This window comes from Daphnia pulex, chromosome 11, assembly GCF_021134715.1.
Source record: "Daphnia pulex isolate KAP4 chromosome 11, ASM2113471v1".
In the NCBI taxonomy this organism is placed as follows: Eukaryota; Metazoa; Arthropoda; class Branchiopoda; order Diplostraca; family Daphniidae; genus Daphnia; species Daphnia pulex.
Window position 1 is genome coordinate 4,032,449 of NC_060027.1, and position 21,345 is coordinate 4,053,793.

The 21,345-nt window shown below is 38.0% G+C and overlaps 7 protein-coding genes and 1 long non-coding RNA gene across 14 annotated transcripts in view; 2 read left to right on the forward strand and 6 right to left on the reverse strand.

The window, feature by feature from the left end:
- LOC124208296 (aminopeptidase N-like) overlaps positions 1 to 21,345 on the forward strand; it is a 97,517-nt gene that overhangs the window by 11,939 nt on the left and 64,233 nt on the right. The gene's annotated exons all lie outside the window — the stretch shown is intronic.
- LOC124208301 lies at positions 3,033 to 4,769 on the reverse strand. Of its 3 annotated transcripts, none has more exons than XR_006880410.1 (7): positions 4,623 to 4,769; positions 4,404 to 4,505; positions 4,296 to 4,344; positions 4,132 to 4,229; positions 3,848 to 4,011; positions 3,492 to 3,744; positions 3,033 to 3,093 (listed from the first exon to the last, which is right to left on the reverse strand). It is a non-coding gene; the product is annotated as an uncharacterized LOC124208301 (long non-coding RNA). The 3 variants fall into 3 exon arrangements; XR_006880409.1 differs by having other exon boundaries at positions 3,946 to 4,011; positions 4,623 to 4,760; XR_006880411.1 differs by having other exon boundaries at positions 3,848 to 4,033; positions 4,623 to 4,760.
- LOC124208288 (mitochondrial uncoupling protein 4-like) lies at positions 4,912 to 6,829 on the forward strand. Of its 2 annotated transcripts, XM_046606063.1 has the most exons (8): positions 4,929 to 5,099; positions 5,189 to 5,391; positions 5,458 to 5,531; positions 5,597 to 5,784; positions 5,840 to 6,160; positions 6,237 to 6,329; positions 6,388 to 6,492; positions 6,565 to 6,829. In XM_046606063.1, the coding sequence occupies exons 2-8, from the start codon at positions 5,271 to 5,273 to the stop codon at positions 6,632 to 6,634; spliced, it is 972 nt and encodes a 323-aa protein (XP_046462019.1). In that variant the 5' UTR covers positions 4,929 to 5,099; positions 5,189 to 5,270; the 3' UTR covers positions 6,635 to 6,829. The 2 variants fall into 2 exon arrangements, with proteins under 2 accessions (XP_046462018.1, XP_046462019.1); XM_046606062.1 differs by having other exon boundaries at positions 4,912 to 5,391.
- Positions 6,822 to 10,339, reverse strand: LOC124208278 (transducin beta-like protein 3). The gene is made up of 15 exons (XM_046606043.1): positions 10,183 to 10,339; positions 10,072 to 10,123; positions 9,817 to 10,009; positions 9,565 to 9,739; positions 9,327 to 9,497; positions 9,090 to 9,265; positions 8,827 to 9,026; positions 8,676 to 8,768; positions 8,508 to 8,618; positions 7,983 to 8,447; positions 7,752 to 7,917; positions 7,457 to 7,681; positions 7,260 to 7,396; positions 7,041 to 7,153; positions 6,822 to 6,976 (listed from the first exon to the last, which is right to left on the reverse strand). Exons 1-15 carry the CDS (start codon positions 10,212 to 10,214, stop codon positions 6,883 to 6,885), a joined length of 2,403 nt encoding a protein of 800 aa, XP_046461999.1. The 5' UTR covers positions 10,215 to 10,339; the 3' UTR covers positions 6,822 to 6,882.
- Positions 10,571 to 11,925, reverse strand: LOC124208293. Of its 2 annotated transcripts, none has more exons than XM_046606070.1 (4): positions 11,699 to 11,925; positions 11,248 to 11,554; positions 11,032 to 11,151; positions 10,571 to 10,980 (listed from the first exon to the last, which is right to left on the reverse strand). In XM_046606070.1, the coding sequence occupies exons 1-4, from the start codon at positions 11,819 to 11,821 to the stop codon at positions 10,958 to 10,960; spliced, it is 573 nt and encodes a 190-aa protein (XP_046462026.1). In that variant the 5' UTR covers positions 11,822 to 11,925; the 3' UTR covers positions 10,571 to 10,957. The 2 variants fall into 2 exon arrangements, with proteins under 2 accessions (XP_046462026.1, XP_046462025.1); XM_046606069.1 differs by having other exon boundaries at positions 10,571 to 10,970; positions 11,699 to 11,924.
- LOC124208282 lies at positions 12,107 to 13,846 on the reverse strand. 2 transcript variants are annotated; one of them, XM_046606050.1, is made up of 4 exons: positions 13,514 to 13,838; positions 13,307 to 13,444; positions 13,106 to 13,243; positions 12,107 to 13,030 (listed from the first exon to the last, which is right to left on the reverse strand). In XM_046606050.1, exons 1-4 carry the CDS (start codon positions 13,746 to 13,748, stop codon positions 12,165 to 12,167), a joined length of 1,377 nt encoding a protein of 458 aa, XP_046462006.1. In that variant the 5' UTR covers positions 13,749 to 13,838; the 3' UTR covers positions 12,107 to 12,164. The 2 variants fall into 2 exon arrangements, with proteins under 2 accessions (XP_046462006.1, XP_046462005.1); XM_046606049.1 differs by having other exon boundaries at positions 13,106 to 13,444; positions 13,514 to 13,846.
- On the reverse strand, positions 14,018 to 19,116 carry LOC124208277 (probable methyltransferase TARBP1). The gene is made up of 7 exons (XM_046606041.1): positions 18,161 to 19,116; positions 16,143 to 18,095; positions 16,005 to 16,076; positions 14,714 to 15,941; positions 14,511 to 14,647; positions 14,329 to 14,438; positions 14,018 to 14,252 (listed from the first exon to the last, which is right to left on the reverse strand). Exons 1-7 carry the CDS (start codon positions 18,934 to 18,936, stop codon positions 14,200 to 14,202), a joined length of 4,329 nt encoding a protein of 1,442 aa, XP_046461997.1. The 5' UTR covers positions 18,937 to 19,116; the 3' UTR covers positions 14,018 to 14,199.
- On the reverse strand, positions 19,338 to 21,142 carry LOC124208285 (actin-related protein 10-like). The gene is made up of 7 exons (XM_046606052.1): positions 20,943 to 21,142; positions 20,723 to 20,875; positions 20,557 to 20,665; positions 20,328 to 20,503; positions 19,863 to 20,211; positions 19,593 to 19,794; positions 19,338 to 19,532 (listed from the first exon to the last, which is right to left on the reverse strand). The coding sequence occupies exons 1-7, from the start codon at positions 21,002 to 21,004 to the stop codon at positions 19,399 to 19,401; spliced, it is 1,185 nt and encodes a 394-aa protein (XP_046462008.1). The 5' UTR covers positions 21,005 to 21,142; the 3' UTR covers positions 19,338 to 19,398.

Below are 21,345 nucleotides of genomic sequence, written 5' to 3' on the forward strand. Positions count from 1 at the left end.
CAAACTTTGCGTAATTATTCCTAAATCAGGCCCTTCTTGCGAGTCGCAAGCGAAGTATTACTTAAACGTTTCTTTTTTATATCAACGCCTTTGACAATTTTCAGCTGTCAAATTAGTCAATTTCAGTTAGTTACTTTGCACATCATTGTATAAACATTTAACGGGTGGTAATTTTTTTAGTGATAACTAACGATAACTATTCCACAAAGCTCACTTGTTCAATTTTCGATAACTGCTCTTGTGTCTACTTCCTGTTTCTAAATAAGTTAATAGTTGTGTAAATATTCGTGTGACGCCAAAAATATCAAAATATTCGTGATTCTCATCAAATTTGGGGTCGATTTTTTAAAGTATCAGTTTAACATATCGGAAAATCGTCTAGGAAAATTATCGATTTTGACCAAATTTTGGATTTTGTTAAAAGTGTAGCCAATCAACCCCAAATTTAATGGAGATTACGAATTTTGGTTTAAATTGACCGTCAGCTCAATGGTTGAGGCGCTATCGCTTACTTCCGTTTTATTTCCGGAAAATTTGCATGAAACTAGCAAGTGAGCTTTGTTCTATGAATAGTTCTAAGGATTGAGTGCTAAGTTTTAGCAAAGCAAAATGCTCTTTCAAGTTTTGTGAGTATCTTAAGACCACTGTCCTTCAAAGACACTGAGTTTTGAGACGTGTCAAATAGATGGCATGTTGATTGTGTCAGTCATGGGCTAATGGCGGTTTTCTGTCAAAAAGTTACGCTATTTTTTCTTCGAAAATAACCAAATACCAATGAATTCATAGGTAAATTCTAGTGATTTTGTTTGTAGCTTGTCGGTGATGTGTTCTATTCCGTGTATATGTAGTATAACTTTAACGTTTCTCATCAACTTACAGGAGGAAACGTAAAAGAGTCGTAAAAGAGTACTGTCAACTATTTTGTTCAAAATCATTGTATTTTACTGAATGTATCTTCAAAATGATACAGGTAACAACCAACACTAGCTTTAGTACAGAATTGCTGGAACATATTCTTCTCATCTTTTATTAGGATTAAACATAATTATCTGCTGTGTGTATTGGACTTGCTAGATCACCAACCCCAGCATGGAACAATCTCTCAGCATTCATCATCCAGAGAACCTTATCATCTGGATAACTGATCAGTGGTTTCATGTGTAAGTGTACTTCTCATGTCACTGAACTGTTTTTTCTTACAGTCTAATATGTATTTTAAGTATTGATCTCCACTCCGTCTTATGTTTCAGAGACAATTTCAAGTGTATACTGATATAACTGTTTAATTATTCTTTTAGATCATAGATGTCAAGCACATTGAGGACACAAATTATAAACAAGGTAACTTATTTTTCTTTATTTTTTTATTTACAGATTCTAAACTGCTGGTTTCTAAATTTGTATGGCAGACTTTATGAAAAGTCCTGTCATTTCAAGAAAGTCAAGAAAGTCCGTTGTTTGCTGACCAGTTGGCTGCTACCCTTGAATCCTCCTTATTGACTTCTTTACACAGGCTCTCCTGATTTGAGGTATTACTTTCTGTCGCTACAATCTTGATTGAATATTATTGGCATCCAAACAAATGCTCATTCTGCTTACAGGGTTATTCTTCGCTACTTGTCATGGACTTCATCCACTGGTGAAAACCGACGAGAGAATGCTGTAATCCAAGACTGATCAATTGTGTAGTTAGATTCAATTCCAAGTGCATTTCTGGGCTCCCTTCTTTTCTGTGGCCCCGTTTCCCTAACTAACCACTAACCAACGCCCGCCGGTGGTCACTCACTCGCTGTGAAACCAGGAGGAGGGGAGGGCTCTGGTCGAACGGGGACTTGGAAGGCGCATGATCCGATGAAAACTTTTGGAGGGTCATGAGTCTAACCCGGAAGCCTAGTATGACTAATCGCTCCCCAGTAAAACTTGCCTCGCACTCTTCTCTCCTCTTCCATTTCCAGGTAATCTCCCTGGATCTACGCCGACACTGCATGTGCGAGTTTTAGCAAGCAATCCGTCACCCAATTTGACGAAAAGTGATAGTTTGTTTTCACGGAAATTTCGTCAGACGGTTACAAAATTTCTAATTCAACAATCTGATGTAGAAATTTGCATCTAGTCTACTGGTGCAAATTGCGATTCTTTAAGCTTGACTTTAAGATGAAGGGTGATGTGTTAAAAGCAATTGTGGGTTTTTTAACACATCTCCTAAATAATCAAGCTTAAAGAATCGCAATTTGCACCAGCAGACTAGATGCAAATTTGAAATTTCTACATGAGATTGTTGAACTAGAAATTGTTTAACCGTCTGACGCAATTTCCGTGAAAACAAACTATCACTTTTTGTCAAATTGGGTGGCGGATTACTTGCTAAAAAGCCTCGCACAAAAAAAATTGTCTTGAACCGGACGCTCTGTTTAATGAATTGTTTATTTTGTAAGTGTTCCAAAGTAAAAAAGAGTTTTGCATATTATATAAATGGTTTATTTATTCAACAATAACATTAAAATATTACAGATATTTGCCATTTGTGGGGAAATGGGGGGTTTAAGGAATGGATGTCGGTGGAAGTTATGGAGTTTGAGGAATAGATGTGGTTGTATAGGTAGGTATATGGATATGATAGACAAAGGATTTTATGTCTACCGTATTAAAACAAACCACGACTTCTTCTAGCTAATGAAAATCAATTGCCCCCTTCCCCCCAATCTCCTTCTCGCTGGTTTCCCAATCGCGAAGGCATGTTTATTATTTGTTCAACGTAAAAATTCCCCGTATTACTATTTTTTTTTCATTCTCAACATATAAACGGTTAACTTCATAGACGCAAATAGCAATCAAACAAAATACTGGATGTAACTTATGTAGCACAACACTAGCGATTCAACACCAACTTTTCTGTTCTTTTTCAACATATGAATGGTTAACTGCATAGACACAAATAACCATTAAAACTGGATGTAACTTTTGTGCACAACACCAGCAGTACGGCACCAAGGAACAGCAACAGCATAACTCCATGCAAAAAATCTTTCACCAGTATAGGCTGCAACAACATGCCATATTGGACAGCAGCATCACTGCTACGTAAACATAAACCTATGACCAAAATGAAATTAATGTTCGATCAATGGAAATTTTGTATAAAATACAAAAAAAATCACTTCAAATGGAGTTCACCCAATTATTCTATGGCAACACTATCTGATAACTATAGTTTAAACAAAAATTTACATGAAACTAGATTACTCATTTAATTCATTTGACATTTGTAGTGCTCTGCAGCGAAACAAAACATTCTTACTACAGTATCTGCCTATCTTGCTAACCAATTCCCCTTAAACAATCCATAACTCAATAATTTACATATGATCGAAGTAAAGAGCTGTTGTCATGATGAAATCATCCCCAAATGTTAAAATTAAACAATGTAAGCAATTATAGTAGTCTTAGCCTGATACTTCCCAAGTTAGAACCTATAATTTTTATCAAATTACCATTTCAAGGAGTCTTCTTGCAGTTCTACTATATGCCCAACATTTTGGCAACCACAATGCAGCATGATCCAGCGTCAACTCAGATATGGCTGATCCCAGAAGACTTGAAGCATGGAATTCTCCCACACTCCAGGACAACATCAGCACCAAAGACTGCATGCAACAGCTCAATTTAATCACACCTCTCACTGGATGACTGCAACCAATCCATGTGCACATTAGACTGCAACAAAGAAGCGCAGACTTCACCTGGCTATTGAAAAACAAAATCAAGTTACTATCAAGAAACAGAATCTCATGTGACATAACAAAACGACAGAAGTATGAAGTTAAACTATACAATCTCTCAGAATAACCTTGATAAATCTTACAAAGGAATTTGTAGTTGTCAAGTTTTCCAACTTGAAAATAACAAATGTAATCCACATATCCATAATAATAAAGAATGAGTAACCTTTCCGCTCAGTGTCTTTAGAAGAAATGGCAGAAATTTCGTCACTAACGGACCCATTCGCGCCATCTAGCGGACATAGTTTTATTAACTTTTAACGAAAATTGTGATGTCTCAACCGTCTCAACTTAGGAACAGGATTACAGGAATCACAATATAATCTTAGTGTTCAATAAACATGTAACTTACAACATGAAATAATTTGGTGATGAACACAAGTCCTGGTCAATTGGCAGATCTGAGATCTCTCAACACCTCACCGTCTGCAACTTCTGAAGTCAGAGAATCTGAATAGAATAGAACTGTTCAAAAACAAAAACAATCATTCATTTCATCTTTAGAAATAAGATTACTGAGTTATTAGGTTTGCTGACTGCAAACTTCTCTGTGTGATGTGCAGATCTATTTCAATAAGATGAGTGGTTAGTTGTAGTCTGTGGTTGTATTGACTTAAACCATACCTGTTGTGGTCTCCTGAAATGATAAGTTGTTGATGTTTCTTTTACGTTAATTTTGGCTTTTTGCCAGGACTAGCAGCTGCTGCTGGTGAACTGACTGGATCACTGAAATTTCACATAATCATGATAAAGTGTGTTGTACTGTTGTAGTATCATTTTGCAGCTTCTTTTCATAAAATTATTCATGAACTATTTCGTCTTTCTATACGAATCTTGCTTTACTTTACTAAAAATTTCTTGGTGTGCGACAGTAGAACTCCAGCGAAAATAGAATTCCAAAGAAATAAGAACTCCTTTTTAAATATTTAAAAAAAAATGTTCGACAATAGAACTCCATACTCCAGTGACCGTAGAACTCCACTACGGAGTACGGACAATAGAACTCCCCAAAACAATGCGATGCTAGCGAAATCTAACGACAATCAAAGTGACCGTTTAGTTCAACCTTTGGGTAATAGATGACGCGCAAGTTTGCACACATAACCCAGAGTCCTCTAGTGCTCTCAGTGCCGAGCAGCCTACTTTCTCTTTTCAACGTCACTTAATGGGTTTGTTTACATGCTTCAACTTATGGTTCTGAAAAGCTCGAAGGTTAAGCATGCTTTCACGTAGTTGAATTCAGCCTGTGCATGATAAGAATCTCGGTCGCACGTACTCTTCTGAAAGCATTCTAATGAGTAGATCAAGTTTGTTTACGAGGTATTTGTTTCGAAATCCGTGTTGTTTGCAATCATAAGGAGGGATACATGTTTATCGGACTCATGGACTCGGATGTTTTGTTTTCAAAGGAATAAAAACAGCATCGGCTGCGGCGGTTGTATGTGACTTGTGTGTTTTCTTCATCTTGCACAGGAAATCTAATTATCGAAAATGGTGGGTGGAAAATTTATGCATTTGTCAAGTCCTTCCTTAGAAACATCACCTACGTTTGTGGATGATATGTGGTTCAAGTACATTCTCTCTGTGATATCTGCAACAATCGCTGAAGGAGGTAAGAGAAAGTGATTATTTCCTTCTTACTCCATACTATCAACATTTTCTTAATTTTTGTCAATAGCAACATATCCTTTGGATTTGATAAAAACCAGGCTTCAAATCCAGGGTGAAATAGCATCATCCAAAGGAGATGCTGTATGTTGAGTTTAAACTGGCTATTTCGTAACAGTGAACACTTCAAATAACATTTTGTATTACAGGGTAGTTACAGAGGAATGCTCAAGACTGCTGTTGGAATAGTGAAAGAAGAAGGCTTAATCAGATTGTGGCAAGGTATCACACCTGCAATTTACAGGCATGCAATCTATACAGGAGTTAGATTTGGTGCATATGAGAAAATGAGAGAAAATGTGTTCAAGAAAAATCCAGATGGATCATATTCCTTATGGTAAAAAACTATTGTTTTCAATTTTTTTCTGTATAATCACGATTTATTGATATAGGAAAGCAGCTATAGGGGGTATGAGTGCAGGAGCTTTAGGCCAATTTATGGCTAGTCCAACTGACTTAGTCAAAGTGCAGATTCAAATGGAAGGTAAACGAAGACTGGAAGGAAAGCCCCCAAGAGTAAAAAACGCATTCCATGCTTTTCAACAAATCATGAAACAAGGTGGTATCAGAGGATTATGGAAGGGATGGGTCCCGAATGTGCAAAGAGCTGCTTTAGTCAATTTGGGTGACTTAACAACGTATGATACAGCTAAAAGATATATTCTTAGAAATTCGCAATTAAAGGACACATCGCTCGTACATATTATGTCGAGGTAAGGTACCTCACAAAAAAATTTTTATTTATAAAAAAACCAATTCGAATAAAACAAACTTCGCTTTTGTTTACAGTATGTGTGCTGGGCTTGTAGGCGCCATAATGGCAACCCCAGCGGACGTAATAAAGACAAGAGTTATGAATCAACCAACTGACGAACGTGGACGGTGATTGAACTATCGCTATTTTCTTGGACCTTTTCCACTTATCTTGTTATTCTTACAGAGGCCTCTACTATAAGTCATCTATCGACTGTTTCTTGAAAACCGCTCAACAGGAGGGTTTCTTGGCGATGTATAAAGGCTTCTTCCCCGCATGGATTCGTATGGGGTAATTAGCAAAGTGCCAGTCAAAAATATCCTGAACTAACTAGTAAATATTAATTAAAATAACTACTTCTAGGCCATGGAGTTTATGTTTCTGGTTGAGTTACGAGAAAATTCGCAAGGCAATGGGAACCGCCGCATTTTGAGGCAAATTGGTAAAATACAACGAAGAGTAATATGCTTGTATAGATTGTCAGACAAGAAACCGCATACTTTTCATCATACAATAAAACACAGTGTGCGCTCGTAGTCGGTGAGAGTTCTAGTGTTTGTATGCGTGTCAATTTATCAGCCAGAAAAATGTATAAAAGACAAATAAAGAGACAGTTACAATTGTTTAAGAGGTGTCATCTATTCCGTTTAATAATAGATCAAGAACCACCAACAAACTTTTTTAGTTCGTTTCCATGACTTCTTCACCACGTGTGGCTTGAATTTTGGCCGCAGTGTATGGAAGTATAGCCGTGTTTTGACGTAATCGGTTGATCCTGTTGAAAACAATGTTTTATTTGTTAATAAAAAAATATCTTATTGATAATTAATGATGTAAACCTTTGCATGTGACGTTCGTTGTACATAAGCAATCCCGCAATAGCGCCTCTCATTGAAGGTAGACTGAAAAGCTCATCTGCTGTATGGTTGGCTAACAGAATATTAATCACCATCTAAAGAAATCAACAGACAATTTAAATATAAATTTCCTTGGACTTCTTAATACTACAATACTTATTTGATACTCATTAACTTCTTTGTTATTAATAAAAAAATTACCTGTGCTTGATGGCAATGTCTGCTATTTGTATTCCACGTTGTCGAATAGCGTAGAAGGCTGTCTTTTTGATTGGTCGATAACTTTACTACCATCTTTTCCAAGTCAGCTAATGCAACTTCGCCTTGATCCATCAAATCTTAAACGAGAGGCGGTTATCAACAGTAGACCATATAGTGCAATCGGAGAACCAAAATACCTTTAAGAATGTTTAGAGTCCGGAAAGGTTGATCCAAGTGAATAGCCAATCCAAGCGCTTCTAACAGTAAACCTTTTTGCATTAAGTTAGCCAATTGTTGTTCTTCTAAAATTCTCTTTTCTTTTTCTTGAACTGCGGCTTCTCTTTCTTCTTTCGTCACGTCTTTCCATAAGATAAGTGTCGAGTCCCCAGCACCGCTTACCAACAACGAGTCATCAGACTTAACTGTGAAAGTAAATAATGTGTGAAGATTTATTTAAATCTTTCGAAAGAATGTTGCCGCATAAATCAGTACCTGCTAAAGCCCACACTTTGCTTTGATGCGCATCCATAGTGGCAACACACTCACTAGTCTTGATAGTCCATAATTTTATTAGTCCATCTGATGCAGCACTGACCAACTGGTATCCTTTTGAAACAAAATGTATCCGCAAAACTGAGCTTTCATGCCCTTCTAAAGTCTACACCATAAAAACAAACGTTATTTAAAAAATTTAAAGTTTTAATCCAACTTGTCGAATGATACCTTTAGGCAAGAATAATCGATTAGACTCCAGAGCATGATATTTCCATCCGTGGACCCAGAAGCTAAAATCTGGTCGGCTGGAGAAAACTGGACGGCCCACAACCCCCGCCGATGTCCACGCAGCACACCCAATAATTTCAAATCAGAACTGTTCCAAATTTTAGCAACTTTATCCTGTGATCCGGAGGCTATCAAATTATCATTCGGAGATATGCAAACAGCGTTTATGTCTTTGTCATGTGCCACAACTGTGTGCAAAACCGACAGGTTTTCATCGTCTTCATTTTGTGTGGGGCTCAACTTCCACATTTTTAGGCAGGTATCCTGACTTCCACTAACTAAGAATGAAAGTTTTGTCCGACTTAGCGCTACTGAACCAACAGAGCCGGTGTGAGCGTTGCCTTGGGCAATACAGGTTATCTCGAAAGGAGATTGTGACATTTTCCATACTCGAACGGAGTTGTCCTAAAATATTTATACAATTATAACATGTGTCATGATAACTGGATAAAGAGCTGTGAAAACCTTGCTACTGGTGACCAGGATGCTAAAATCTGATTTCGAAGTTGCAAGAGCTAGTACTAGATCGGTATGACCTTTTAAAAGCGTGCAATTCATCGTTTCAATGTCGTAGACCTAGAAAATCAGAACATATAGTATTGGATAATTTTAAATGCGTCTAACTGATCCTACTTTCACGTGGATGCTGTTTGTAGCCACTGCCAAATGAGTTTCTCCTTCGCCAAACCAGGCGATGTCTAAAATATCATCGTTGTATCCTGCGTACTGTTAGTATTAGAATGCATTAGTTTAAATGAAACATGTTTAGTAATATAACGTTTACTTGTTTCACAAGTGCCAGGTCCTTTCTTTGATGCACTATGATGTTATGATCAAACGTGATAACGTAAAGGTGGTCATTGGTTTCGTTATACTCCAGCTGCGTGATGGTTGGTGCCCCTTCCACGATAGGCTGAGTGACCAGCGAATCGGTCTGAGTAAATACTTCAATTCCACTCTTCACATTCCACACGCGTAGACAGCCTAAATAATATGACAATAAGCTCATTCGTTCTATGAAAACTGGATTACTACATTTGTTGTTACCTTTCTCCCCCGCAGTAATGACGTGCGGACTTTTTACATCAGTAACATTCAAATGTGGCACAAGTTTACCAAATTCAATGGGGATTAACGATTCGGTACATTCGTAAGTTGGAATGATCCGAAGTTGAGAAAAGATAGATAAATCCCAAAAAATTAAAACTTTATCACGCCCAGACCTAGAAATGAAAAAGAACGTTACTTTATTGACCAAAGTCAAAGAAAAGTTTTGATATTTACGAAACAGCTTGTTTTAAGGTGTTGGAAATGGTTAGTCCTGTGACAACACTAAAATGGCCTTCTAACACTCCTATTAGTTTTGAAGTGTTCAAATCCCAACATCTTATTTTGCAGTCCATAGAAGCTCCAAAGATTATTGACACTTTAGGATCAGGATGAAATTTTACAATGCTAAATGGGTGTGAAGTAAAAACATCATTACTTAGAGAATTCCCCAATGTTTTTTGGACTAATATACCTGTAAACTCCACTACCACCTTTGAGGTTGTGAGTGCAGTACTGTCTTCTAATATCCCATACTTTCAATGAGCCATCAGTTCCTCCACTAGCAACTAATGTTGTTGTAGTGTCAAATGCAAGTTCAACAACTGGAGTAAGATGTAAGGATTTCCATGTCCTAACAACACTGCCGTCTAAATAAAAATTGGGAGTTATCCCATCTTTAGGTTGAAGACTCGTGACAATACTCAATAAGGGGAAATTATTCTACCTTTCCAGTTCCAGTGCCTTAGCAAACTAGATTTGTGGCTGGAAATTAAAGTTTCGTCATCAGAGCCAATGACAAAGGTAATAACTTCATCTTCTTCTTGTATGAGGCTTCTTATGGTTTTCCCATACTTGGTGTCTATAACTTGAATTCTGTCACCACATTGGCAGAGCAAGAACTCACCATCTTTGCTGACCTAAAAGAATTCCAATTGTCTTATTAAACCTTGTATTACCGTTTTACTGAACATGACATTACCTGAACTTTACCACCAGTGAAAAAAGGCTCCAATTTGACAGACACATTGTAACTAAAAAAACATTATTATTTTTCTTTATGTTAACAGTTAAGAGTAACACAAAAGCTTACTTGGCTTTGAGACGTTCTGGAGGAGGGGCCATGTTATAGATGTACAATTGAAATTGGATGTTACTGAATTTAATTGAAAATATTACAACAGTCACAATTACAAACCAAACACGTGTCTTACAAACACTTACTATGATATTTTCGTCTGCTATTCATTCAAGATTTCAACAGGCGCTTGTGCCACACGATGGCAGCACAAGCGAATTGTGCGCGAACTTAAAAAAAATCCCCAAAAAGTGGTTACAGCCTGCAGGCTTACAGGATACAATACAGGCTAGTTAGTTTAAAGCCTTATAGCTTATAAGTACTAAATTTAAACTCCACCCTCAATCAAAAATTAAAATAAAAAAAACATAAATACAAAATATAAATATGTTCTAATAACAACTAAATGAAATCACGCGTTCTTTCTTCTTTGTACATTACATTTCATTTTTTTCACATGATAGGATAAAGGCTATAATGACTCATTTTGTATCATTTGAATGTTACCTGGTGGGGAATTACATAAAAGTAATGTGTGAAGTTCTCAAATGGAATTCTGATTACTTAAAAAGAATTTAGAAATTTGTGGATTTCCTAAGAATGCAATTCGTCTTGCTGTTGATGAGCAATATTCTCAGAAAAAACGGTTTGTTGATTTTATTCAGAGTCTGTATCCACATCAGTATCTGCATCATAGTCTGAGTCTATTCTTGACGTAGCAGGCCTACTTGATTTTTCGTTGATTTCCGGAGCATGCATGCGATGATCGATTGGTAAAGACTCCTCTGTTTTACCAGGATTTTCTGTGGGGTCATTAATACAAATTTAAAAAAAAAATTATTATGATTATGATTACAATAATACCTGCACTAAGCCTCTCTTTTAAATGATTAAATGCGATGCTAAACTGAGCGTACAATCTTGGTGTCAGTTCTTCTACAAATTTGACCCGCTCTTGGTATTTGGTCATCAGCTTTTCTATTTCTGAAATTTCAAGGAAGCAAATTATGATTATTCCTTCATTAATAAAAAGCTATTGAATTATTTTTCCTGTGATAAATTTTTATATTTAGTGATTACCTTTGTTGAGCTTATCAATGAGGTTATCCTTTGCAACAAGTTCATCAGACATCTGAGTCATACTTTTGTCAATCTCTGCCATGAATTCTGGAAGAGTTGTTGTAAACTCTAATTCTTGGAGTGGAATGACGGCAATGTTGAACAAAACACCACTCGAAGTTTGCTTCTTAATAGCAAGATTATTATCAATGAGAGTGATGGAATGGGTTGTAGATGAAGATTTCACAGCTTGTTCAAGTTGAGATTTGTAGTCGGTCATATTCAGTTTCAAAAGTGAAGCTATTTTTTTGCTTTCCTCTTCTCCTATCTTCCTTGAAATATTGAAATGAACATTACATTTAGTTAGACTGACAGTATAATTTTGAAACCAATCTAAAGAAAATTGCCTAATCTATGTGGAACTGACGTTTAACGTTACATACATTGAACCATAAACTTTACACGTATATACCTGTCCTTTCCAAGTCTTGCACTTTCCATAATCAAACAGTGATATTTCTCCATTGTTTTCTGTCCATGTTAATCGTAATAAAAACGTGCTTTGCCCCATAATGTTTACGTTTACAAACGTCATTTTCAGCTTTTTACACAAGTCCTAGACTCCTGGTTGATTTGATTTGAGACCTTAGGTGTCTCTGGCCCTAGACTCCAGGTTTGTATTTGTTTTGGTTTGTTATGCAAATGGTGGGGTGTTGCCTTTTTTTTAATTTCTGACTTGGACTCTTGATTGTCTATTTGAATGTTCTCTTGAATGAAACAAAAAATTCGCGTAAATCCTTAATATAAATTAAATGTTTTTATAATTAATATAATAATAGCAATAGCAGAATTAGCACCGAAAAAAAAAATCAGAGAAATGTTTGGTAAAAAAAATTAAATCGGTGCATCGTTTAGTTTCACGTAATGCACGAACATGTTTATTTCAAATCACGTAGGAATTTTACAATAGCAGGGCTTGTGTTGAATAAAAAAAAACTTACGAGAGTGATTTTATCAACTGAAACTAAACTGTCGGATTCACGTTCGACCATGGTAAGATTATTCTCTGGACCAGTAAACGTCCTTTGTAATTGTTCGATAACCTTCTCTACATGATTGCGGGCATTAGGAATTTTATTTTGGACCGAGTTGAGAAAATGTCTCCTTAAATGCGCTGGCATCGACAGAAAGAGCTCGTCACGCGCAGGCCACGTCATGAGAATTTTTGCGAAGCGCACATACATCGCATCAATCCATTTCCCGAAACAACGGTTAACTGTTGTCGTCGATACATCAAAACGATACGCAAGATCTTGCATTGTTAGACTGAGTCGGAGTAGCATCAATGTCATCAAAAACTGCTCTTCCAGTGTTATTTTGCATTTGAACAAATTCATTCTGGCGGTTGTTTCAACGTCCGGCTTGCACAGTTTAAAGACGGCCATGAAAATACTCCAAGTGTTTAGTCCAGTATAAAACTTTGTCTTTTCGTTGTTATGACGAATAACATTAATTAATTTTGAATCCTCGACGTACTTCTTGTTTTCATTTTGAAGTTGGGTAATGGTTTTTTTCAATCTCGAAATTTCCTCCTGTGTCTCTGCAAGCTTTTCTTTCGCCTGTTGTGAATCTTTCTTCAGCCCAGCTGTTTGTTCATTTAGTTCATCAAAGCAACAACAACTTGAATTATTAGTTTCATAATAACTCATTATGGAATAAGAGTGATCTCTTAGTGCCGGTGATAGCATAGGAGTTGCATTTGTCACACTGATATCATCTGTAGGCTTATCTCTGTCAGAGTAACCTAAAGAGTATTAAATGTTAATTAGCTACAGGTAAGATATTCAATGATAATTCACAGAATGGGAAATTCCCTTACCAGCACTGTTGGTATGCAAATAATCATCACCTTGGCAAGGCTGTGTTTTAAATGAAGTCTGTAGTGATGGTAACCATTCCACAATATTCGGGAACTGCATTCTAAGACCTTCATAGTTTTCACCAATAAGTGCAGCATCTACTGAATTTACTGAATTAGAGCCTTCACGGTTGTCACTATTGGATCGTTGTTCATGCCTACCAGTGGCATGTTTTGTATCAACTGATTCTACAACAAATTCTGGGGGAGCATTATTTGCATGTTGATGGCCTTCTCCATTCATAAACTTTGTTGGAACCCAATCAACATGAGATTCATCCGCTATAGATGCAGGCTTACCTAACTCAATAATTTGAAAGTGTTAATTATGTACTTAAAATGCCCTTTAGATCTAATGACAGAATTTACCATGAACAAAATGAATTGAACAAACTCCACTGCAACATGTCAATCGTAATGATTTTCTGTCGATTGCATTAATCCAAGCATTTCGTCGTTTTATTCCATTTCTTTGCCGGATTCGACTACTGTTAACATTATTCAGAACTTTCCACGAAGGAAAAGCATAAATTTGTAGGCCTTTCCTTTTCACATTGCGACTATTGTTTATACATCCAGTCACGCAGCAATATAGTGCTCCCATTGTAACGAAAAGAAAACATGAGCTTGAAAACTGGAAAGGGACTGGAGAATAACGTCTTCTGCTTCGCAGTTTGCGCGAAAACAACAAACATGAGACATCTGGTGACTGTGACAGTCAAGCACTCGTGCGTCAAGGACGACTAACTCTAATACCCGATACCCCACACGGTGCATACCAAATCGCAACAGCCGCTTTGATTTGTGATTTCACACTTACTGATCCTATTTTCACGCAAAGTCATTTTACGTAAATACAACTCAATACTTATACAAGGTCCATTCATATTTATTCCGCATTATTGCGAGTATTTACACAAGTAATGTTTTCCCACTGATAATTATAGAAAATATTTGTGGAAACTCGAAAATTTGGTAGTTAGGGGGACGTCATGTCAGGACTCGACCAAATCCTTTCAGAACAAATTCCGATGCAATCCAGCTTATTACTGAATTTAGCGCACGTGGGACAATCCCATTTGTTGACGGGCATATTCCCAGATAAAGACTGCAAAGGCAAAGGCAACAAAAATATTTGTAACAACTTGAGAAAAAGTTAATGAAGACAAAAATTAATATTTTACTGGCTCCGGTTACGTGGACGTTCATAGATCTGATGATTCCCTCTTGCGGTACTTCAACACAGACGTCAAGATGTTGAATCAGTTCTACTGGAATGCCTTCTTTCTCGTGACTAAAAACAAAACATTTATGATTCCATTTTTAATTAGTCCAATTTAATATGAAACCCAATAAAAATGAATACCCCAAAATAAGCGCAGATTTTTTCGGAAATGTGAAATGGTTTAGAGGTTGACTGCTCGCCGTCTGTTCCGCCCCGACAACAGTATATCCCTCCAGCTTTAGTTGTTTAACGTACTCCACTAGCTGGAATGGTTTTATCTATTTTTGAAAATTATGGGCCATGAAAATGTTATCATTATTATTTGATCATTTAAAGAGATATACTTCGAGCACGTTGATCCACTTTTCGGCCGAAACACTGAGGCTGACGAAATCCTTTTCTTCCGTGACACGCAGTGAGGACAGAACAAAATCTCTGACGCCGAGTACTTCGCAAGTGCGACACAATCCACCTAAATTCGGGACTCGGTCAACCAGTGACGCAATCACAATCAGATCATTTGTGGTCGTCTTTTTTCGACCGGCTGACACAACCAAACTGTTGACATCCGGTAACATCTGCTTCCATGGCGTGATTTTTTTCTGAACGTTCCTCACAGCCATGGCTGGACTAACAGAATCGTCTTGGGTAAACGCCGGCGCACCTCCAGCTGCTCTAGCCACCCACTCAGCTGGATTGCAATCAGCAAGTTGTCCATCCATATCACGATGAGGAATCCAAGAAGGAATATCGTTGAACCATTCAACAGGTAACCATTCTTCTGCGACTAAATGTGAAAGTCGAGGTAAGTGATAACACAATGTCTCCAGAGTAAAATTGTCCATTGGGTGGAAAACACTAAAGTAGAAATCCTGACACAATTTCTCCAAGTTTCGTTGGGTATTTGGCATGTCGGGTGCATCGCGCAAAATGCGTCGAGTTGTCGAATATTCTCCAAGCAACGATTGAATTTTCGATGATTCGCAAATACTCCAGATCACGTCCAAAATGACGGTGGCGTACAAGCGAGGGGTAAAATGTTGCGCCATAGCCCAAGGAATAACGCGCGGAAGACCATTAGAAGCGAAGTTTTCCAATCGCTCGGACCGAGCAAGGCATCGGGTAACATGTCCAATTATGGACAAGAAAGAAACCATAGAACCAGCTCTCTGTTGCACCGCATCATCCATCGTTTTCCAGAAAACCGCCTCCAGTTCTGCCGAGAGATAAATGGCACGAGTGACACTCCATTCTTGTAAAAAGCGAACGCTAGGTTGAGGATTGTCGTCAATCAGTCCTGAAAGAGCTGCTTCCATAATCTCAGTCGTCTGTCTATGGCCAAGAGGAAGCAGGTCCTGCAACATGATCATTGCTACCCAAAGGCGATGCTTCACACGATGCCCATGTGAGCTGGAGAAATAACGAGTCTTGCTCGCTGACATGACCCGATCTTCTTTTAAATAGGCTTCCACTAAACTTTCAACCATGGTTATGTGTTGTTCGTTTGATTTGTTTAGCGAGAGCAAGAAACGCAATCCTTGTAAGCGAACTTTTCCATCGGCCATTTCTTCACTGTAGAATCAGAAAATGTATTCAATTTTATGTGAGAAAGAAAGATTTTAAAATAATTCTTACCTCTGAAGATTAATGTTGGCTGGGCAACGATCTCCTAGCGAGCGGACAAACGCAAGAGTTTCAAAAAATATCCTGCAAAATTACAAGATTAATGAAAATTTTTCCAAAATAATGAAATTATGGGGAAATAAAAATTACATTTCATCCCGGCGATGAATCAGTCCGAAATTAGTCAGATCGAGGATAAATTGAATGGCGTAGGAATCGTTTGATGGGAAGGCCTGATTGGTCCAGATATCAATGACGCGTTCGGCCGCGAAATTGAAAAGCTGCAATATGTTTTCACCTTGGCTTTTCAATTCAGACAAGAATCCAAAAAGTTGCGGGCGGATTTCGGGTTGTTCCATTAGAGAATGATTAAAGGCCGTTATGGCAAACCCTTGCATTAGGTCCCAAAAATGGTCCGAGCGACGATACTCGAAGCAAGATGTCCAACTTGCTTGGAGACTTGTGCGACACAGGGCAGGATTAGAGTCACAAACATGTGGTAGAAGATGAGCCAAACAGCCAAAAATCGACTTGATGGCTTCAACACCGGCAATATCCATGGCACAAACAGCTTCATTTACCAAGTCTTCTGAATTTAATTTAGGTTCTATGTAAGGCAGTCGTTGATGAAGCAATGTCCATAACTGAGAAAAGTAGTGAGACATAAAAGCTCCCCAGGTAACATGTTCCAGGGCAGAATCATCACGTTGAGGAGCTTTGCAATGCAGTTTGAGAGAAATCATTTCACGGATGAATTCGTCCACTATATGTTGGTCGAATCGGGCAATAAGAAATAAGAGAGAAATGCTTTTAAATTTGTCAAGGGCAGAACATCCATTTAGTAATTTGTGCGCCAATAGTTCCAATTTCCTTCTTGATGCGGCTATCACTCCGAGCAGATCTTCCGTCTTCGCAATCGATTCCAACACGGCAAAACTTTCACACACGCTTGTGTAATTGGATAACGATTCGATTTGATCCAGGCAATAATGTACAACCGATTCGGTGAGCGGAAATACGAGACGGACAACGGCAGTGGAATTTGTTGAGCGAACCTCATCCAACAATGTCACCATCAATTTCATCCGTTGATTCAGCAAACGGGGATCGGCGTACAGCCGAGTGTGGCAGTTGTCCAGGGGTTGCAGACACATTTGCAGTTGCCGCATACCTTCAGTGTCGGTTGTTTCGGCATCCAGCAGCAATACGGCGAATCTAGCCACGGCAGTTACATCTACTGAATAAGCTGTGCGAACATCAGTCGAAGGTTCAAAATGCGTAGTCAAAAGCTGACTGAGCAACTCTCCATGCTGAGTGGGTGTAAAGCGATCGCGTATCCATGCCCTGAGAGTAGCGTGGAGAGGTGTAGTGCGGATGAAGCATTCTTGAGGATTTAGTGTTGATAAAATGAGCGCTATCCACAAGAGATTTGCTTGCGATATGACAGTCATGTTCAATACAAATTCCAGCATCAGTCCTTGAATGGCTCCGCGAAGTAGTGGATGATGCGTGTGTAACCCACTACGTAGGAACTCTAAAACTATTTGAAGAGCTTCGCCATCAAGAATTTCGCTTGGAGGTAAAGAGGCAAACGCGTGAACCAAGTGGAATAAACCCACCGCGTTCCAGGGAACCAGCGAAATGCCCCGCAATAGACGGACGAAAAATTCTTCACGTTCCGTTTCCAAAGTTGCACAATTTTGCAATAGTTGACCGAGATCGGTACCTAGTTGGGGAAGCTGATTGGCATTTTCTCGGACGTAAAATACCATGTTATTAAGGCCCAACAGTAGAACATCATATAGCCAATCACTGTGGCCAATATCCGGCCAAAATTGAACTTTTACTTGGCAGAGATTATGCAAACCCCACTTGATTACTTGAATATTTTCGTGCGATAGGAGTCGCTTGTAAATGCACTGTATCCAGGAGGAGTCGGATTCTTTCTTCTCTAGGATGCGTTCTTCCAGGGATTTCATTCTCGGAAGAACAGGGTTAATAATATGCATCTGTTTCTCTTCTAAAGTCTCCATAACCAGAAAGAAATCGTTGAAGAGCGAAACATTCGCTTCAGTTGCGTCCACGTAGCGCTTCAACAGGTATCTACGCATACAATATTTGTTATGATTAATAATTAGAAATTGGATCAAACAAAAATTTTTTTTTACTGTGCACGTTTGCGGTTCAAAGCGGCTGGGTCAGACAATCCTCGCTGGATTCCACGGTGAAACCAAGTTTCTTGAAAGACGTTGTGTTTAAAAGTTTTAGAAAATAGGATATCTGCAATGCTACAAAGTGCAGTAAGGCCAGGATGGTTAGAAATTTTATCCAAATCTTCTTCTGCTTCAAAAAGTTTTTGAATAGACTTGCACACAGTTTCGAATAGTGAGTCATGATGGATGACAGCAGGCAGCATGAAGGCTAGTGATTCAACGATAGAATTTTCATTTTTGGATTGAATCATCGCTGGAATAACTTCCAATAACTTTGCTTGATTCTTTGGCAAACCAATTTTTACAAATGATGGAAAAGTCAAGGATAAAATAGTGGTTGCAGTCTGATAGTCTATGACACAATCATCATGCAACTGATGAGCATTGGACTGACGAATAATGTTGAATTGCAAGTCCTCCAAAAAAATTTCAAGTTCTTCTTCAAATTCTGCTTTGTCTGCCTTTTCAACTAAAACTATAAGAATCTTGCAGATGAATCGTGCTTGCATGATACAGGTGTCCTGTTTTTTTAAGTGTTGTAAACAAACATTTACAATATCTTTGGCATTAAACTTGACATCCTTTTCTGCACTTTTCAATAGATGATGAAGAACCTTCCAACTGTGATCAAGATTGGTACTTAATTTGATCTCGTCCACAACTTTTTCGATAGCCTCTTCCACACTCCTTTCACTGATGAAATTTAGAACTGCAGAAATTTCCTCACCCATTTTAGATCACCGGCAGTAGGCAATAGAACAAAGTGATAAACTGAAACCTTCCCAATAGAAAACTTTCGCAGTTTCCTTTATCAACTGAATTGAATTCAAATGACAGTTTAAACTAAAATTTTCTGAAAGAATTTACAGCAACACGTTTTTTAGCAGACGACTGTTCGGAATGACAGTATCGAGATATCGATGAAGATTAAAAATCGATTTGTCAATTTAAAATAAAGGAAAACCATTAACCAAATGTTACGGATTTTTTATTCATTGTGGAATTTAGAAAGAAAGAATTTTCAGGGCTCAGGAATTCTAGTTTAGTTTATGCATGCCTCTATCAAGTTAGCTAATAACTCCAAGGATTAAATTTTTTATTTTCGAAATAGTTTAAATAAGCAGTTGACGTCTTGACGATAGTTTAACTTTTATTTTGTGAAAAAAACTGATTTATTAGCACTGTTTATTTAGTTAACCAGCTCTACTATCAATTTCTTTGGTGTTATCCGCTAAATTATTCCAATCGGGAACATGATTAGTCTGCAAGTAGACTTCGCGAGTGTAGCTGCGTGTGGCGATCGCTTCCGTTGCTCCCAAAATAGCCCCTATTAAAAATATATTTTAATTGATTTCAGTTTACGTGGTATAATTTGAGTAAAATAAACCTCCAAGCCAAGCGGCATAGTTTGATTTAGCTGGTGGCCGATGAACTTTTAGGGCCTTAAGAGCAATCCGGCTTGAGTACTTTGGATGTTGCTGGAGATCCTTTACTTCCGACACTAAACGAGATTTTAGTCCAGGCATCATTGATCCCCCGCCAGTTATTACCAAATTCTCCGCTAGTGGAATTCGAAAATCAATTGGCGACTAAATTACAAAAATCAACGTAAAATCAATCTATAATCAGGAAAACTTTTTTAACGATGTTTACGTACAGCGAGTATACTATCCAAAATCATCGAAGCGAGTGAAACCATCTCATTGTCCGTTTCAAAGAGGACCTCGGCTGACTCTTCACGAACAGATCCATCAAGAGTCAAATTATTATTGCCGGACAAAGGATAGAGAATGGTAGGAGGGGGAACAGGGGGCGATGGCCCTGCTTCATTTGTCCGGGAAGCAACAAGCTGGCGGGATCTTGGCAGTGTAGTAACGAAACAAGTGCGCACCACAATGTCTTCTAAGATTCCACGTGATAGTTTAGGAATGACATCAACCAAGTCAACCTTCTGACCATCACTTCCCTGGACCTTGGCGCGTAGCAATAGAAGAGATTCCAACCGCCTGAAAATATTTCAACAATTAGTAATGTCATATTGCTGAATCAGAAAATATTTACAGCTACATGTTAAATAATATTCATTGCAAGTAAAAAAATTTGTGTTCAAGTGAATGATTACCCTTGAATGGCTTTTGCTCCAAGAGGTTGAGCTTGCCAAGCATGAATCAAAGGAGTTCCTTCACAAACTGGTATCATCGTTGTTTCCTCATGTCCAATATCAATCACAAATGCAGTGTTGATCCCCAGGGTATAAAGTGTGACAAGGTGAGAAGGCACAAACAAGACAGATGGTACCTAAAATAAAATGTTTCTCACAATCGTATCTGGGACAATGCTTGGTAGAGTACCTCAAAATGAACAAAAAGGACATTGGCTAGAATTTCACGAAACTCTGTAGGACATAGTAAAGATTCCACAATCACAATCCTTCTTTCACGGTGATTGACTAATAAATACCTGTAAAACCAAACCTTAGTTTTTTTCAGTTGAATTCAAGTTTTATAAAAGTAATACTTAAAGAAAATGTGGTGGAGAAATTTGACCAGATTGAAATGAAGTTCTTTTTCACTGGAATATTCATGAAGGTAAACTCCTTCACCTTTTTTGGAGCCATCTAATTTGGATGGAATGATGACTCGCGGCTCGTTTTCACCAACAAAACCACACCTGTCAACCAGTAAGTGAATAATGTACCAGTTGGAACTTCATCAGACAAATTGTTTACAAAACATACTTGGTGTAAGCTCGTCCGATATCTAGGACAACTGCATGACGATCATTATCGTGTATGGGCATTTCGATTAAACGCTACCAATATTAAATATTAATTGTAATACTCATGTAACTGTAAGCACTGAAACTGTCATAAAACAACACCAACACAGCTGACCACTTTGGGGACTGCTGACGGCCATTACTCAAAATAGTAAAAATAGTTCCGACTTCATTCGCTAGATGGCTACCACGCCATCTATGTAAATAACATCTAGCGCGCCAAAGTTAAAATTTCCGTCCGTTCAAAGCCTGAAAGGTTTCTTTGGGATTGGGATTTGACTCTATATCTTTTTTTTCTCTTTTCCTCTTTCTTTTTAGGGTGTGGGGTGTGTCGCAAAACGCCTTCTCATCTGCTCCCAGGA

Coding starts and splice junctions, on each gene's coding strand:
- LOC124208288 (XM_046606062.1), top strand. CDS start 5,271: ATGGTGGGTGGAAAATTTATGCATTTGTCAAGTCCTTCCTTAGAAACA. Junction 5,392..5,457: donor TGCAACAATCGCTGAAGGAG/GTAAGAGAAAGT, acceptor TTTTGTCAATAG/CAACATATCCTTTGGATTTG. Junction 5,785..5,839: donor GATGGATCATATTCCTTATG/GTAAAAAACTAT, acceptor TTATTGATATAG/GAAAGCAGCTATAGGGGGTA.
- LOC124208278 (XM_046606043.1), bottom strand. CDS start 10,214: ATGGCCCCTCCTCCAGAACGTCTCAAAGCCAA. Junction 10,124..10,182: donor CCAGAACGTCTCAAAGCCAA/GTAAGCTTTTGT, acceptor ATGTTTTTTTAG/TTACAATGTGTCTGTCAAAT. Junction 6,977..7,040: donor AACGAACGTCACATGCAAAG/GTTTACATCATT, acceptor TGTTTTCAACAG/GATCAACCGATTACGTCAAA.
- LOC124208293 (XM_046606069.1), bottom strand. CDS start 11,821: ATGACGTTTGTAAACGTAAACATTATGGGGCAAAGCACGTTTTTATTA. Junction 11,555..11,698: donor GCAAGACTTGGAAAGGACAG/GTATATACGTGT, acceptor ATTTCAAGGAAG/ATAGGAGAAGAGGAAAGCAA. Junction 11,152..11,247: donor CATTGATAAGCTCAACAAAG/GTAATCACTAAA, acceptor TTGAAATTTCAG/AAATAGAAAAGCTGATGACC.
- LOC124208282 (XM_046606049.1), bottom strand. CDS start 13,748: ATGGGAGCACTATATTGCTGCGTGACTGGATGTATAAACAATAGTCGC. Junction 13,445..13,513: donor TTCAATTCATTTTGTTCATG/GTAAATTCTGTC, acceptor TTATTGAGTTAG/GTAAGCCTGCATCTATAGCG. Junction 13,031..13,105: donor TTTGCATACCAACAGTGCTG/GTAAGGGAATTT, acceptor AATACTCTTTAG/GTTACTCTGACAGAGATAAG.
- LOC124208277 (XM_046606041.1), bottom strand. CDS start 18,936: ATGGGTGAGGAAATTTCTGCAGTTCTAAATTTCATCAGTGAAAGGAGT. Junction 18,096..18,160: donor TTGAACCGCAAACGTGCACA/GTAAAAAAAAAT, acceptor TTGTATGCGTAG/ATACCTGTTGAAGCGCTACG. Junction 16,077..16,142: donor ATTCATCGCCGGGATGAAAT/GTAATTTTTATT, acceptor GTAATTTTGCAG/GATATTTTTTGAAACTCTTG.
- LOC124208285 (XM_046606052.1), bottom strand. CDS start 21,004: ATGCCCATACACGATAATGATCGTCATGCAGTTGTCCTAGATATCGGA. Junction 20,212..20,327: donor GGAGCAAAAGCCATTCAAGG/GTAATCATTCAC, acceptor AAATATTTTCAG/GCGGTTGGAATCTCTTCTAT. Junction 19,795..19,862: donor TTTTGGATAGTATACTCGCT/GTACGTAAACAT, acceptor TTTGTAATTTAG/TCGCCAATTGATTTTCGAAT.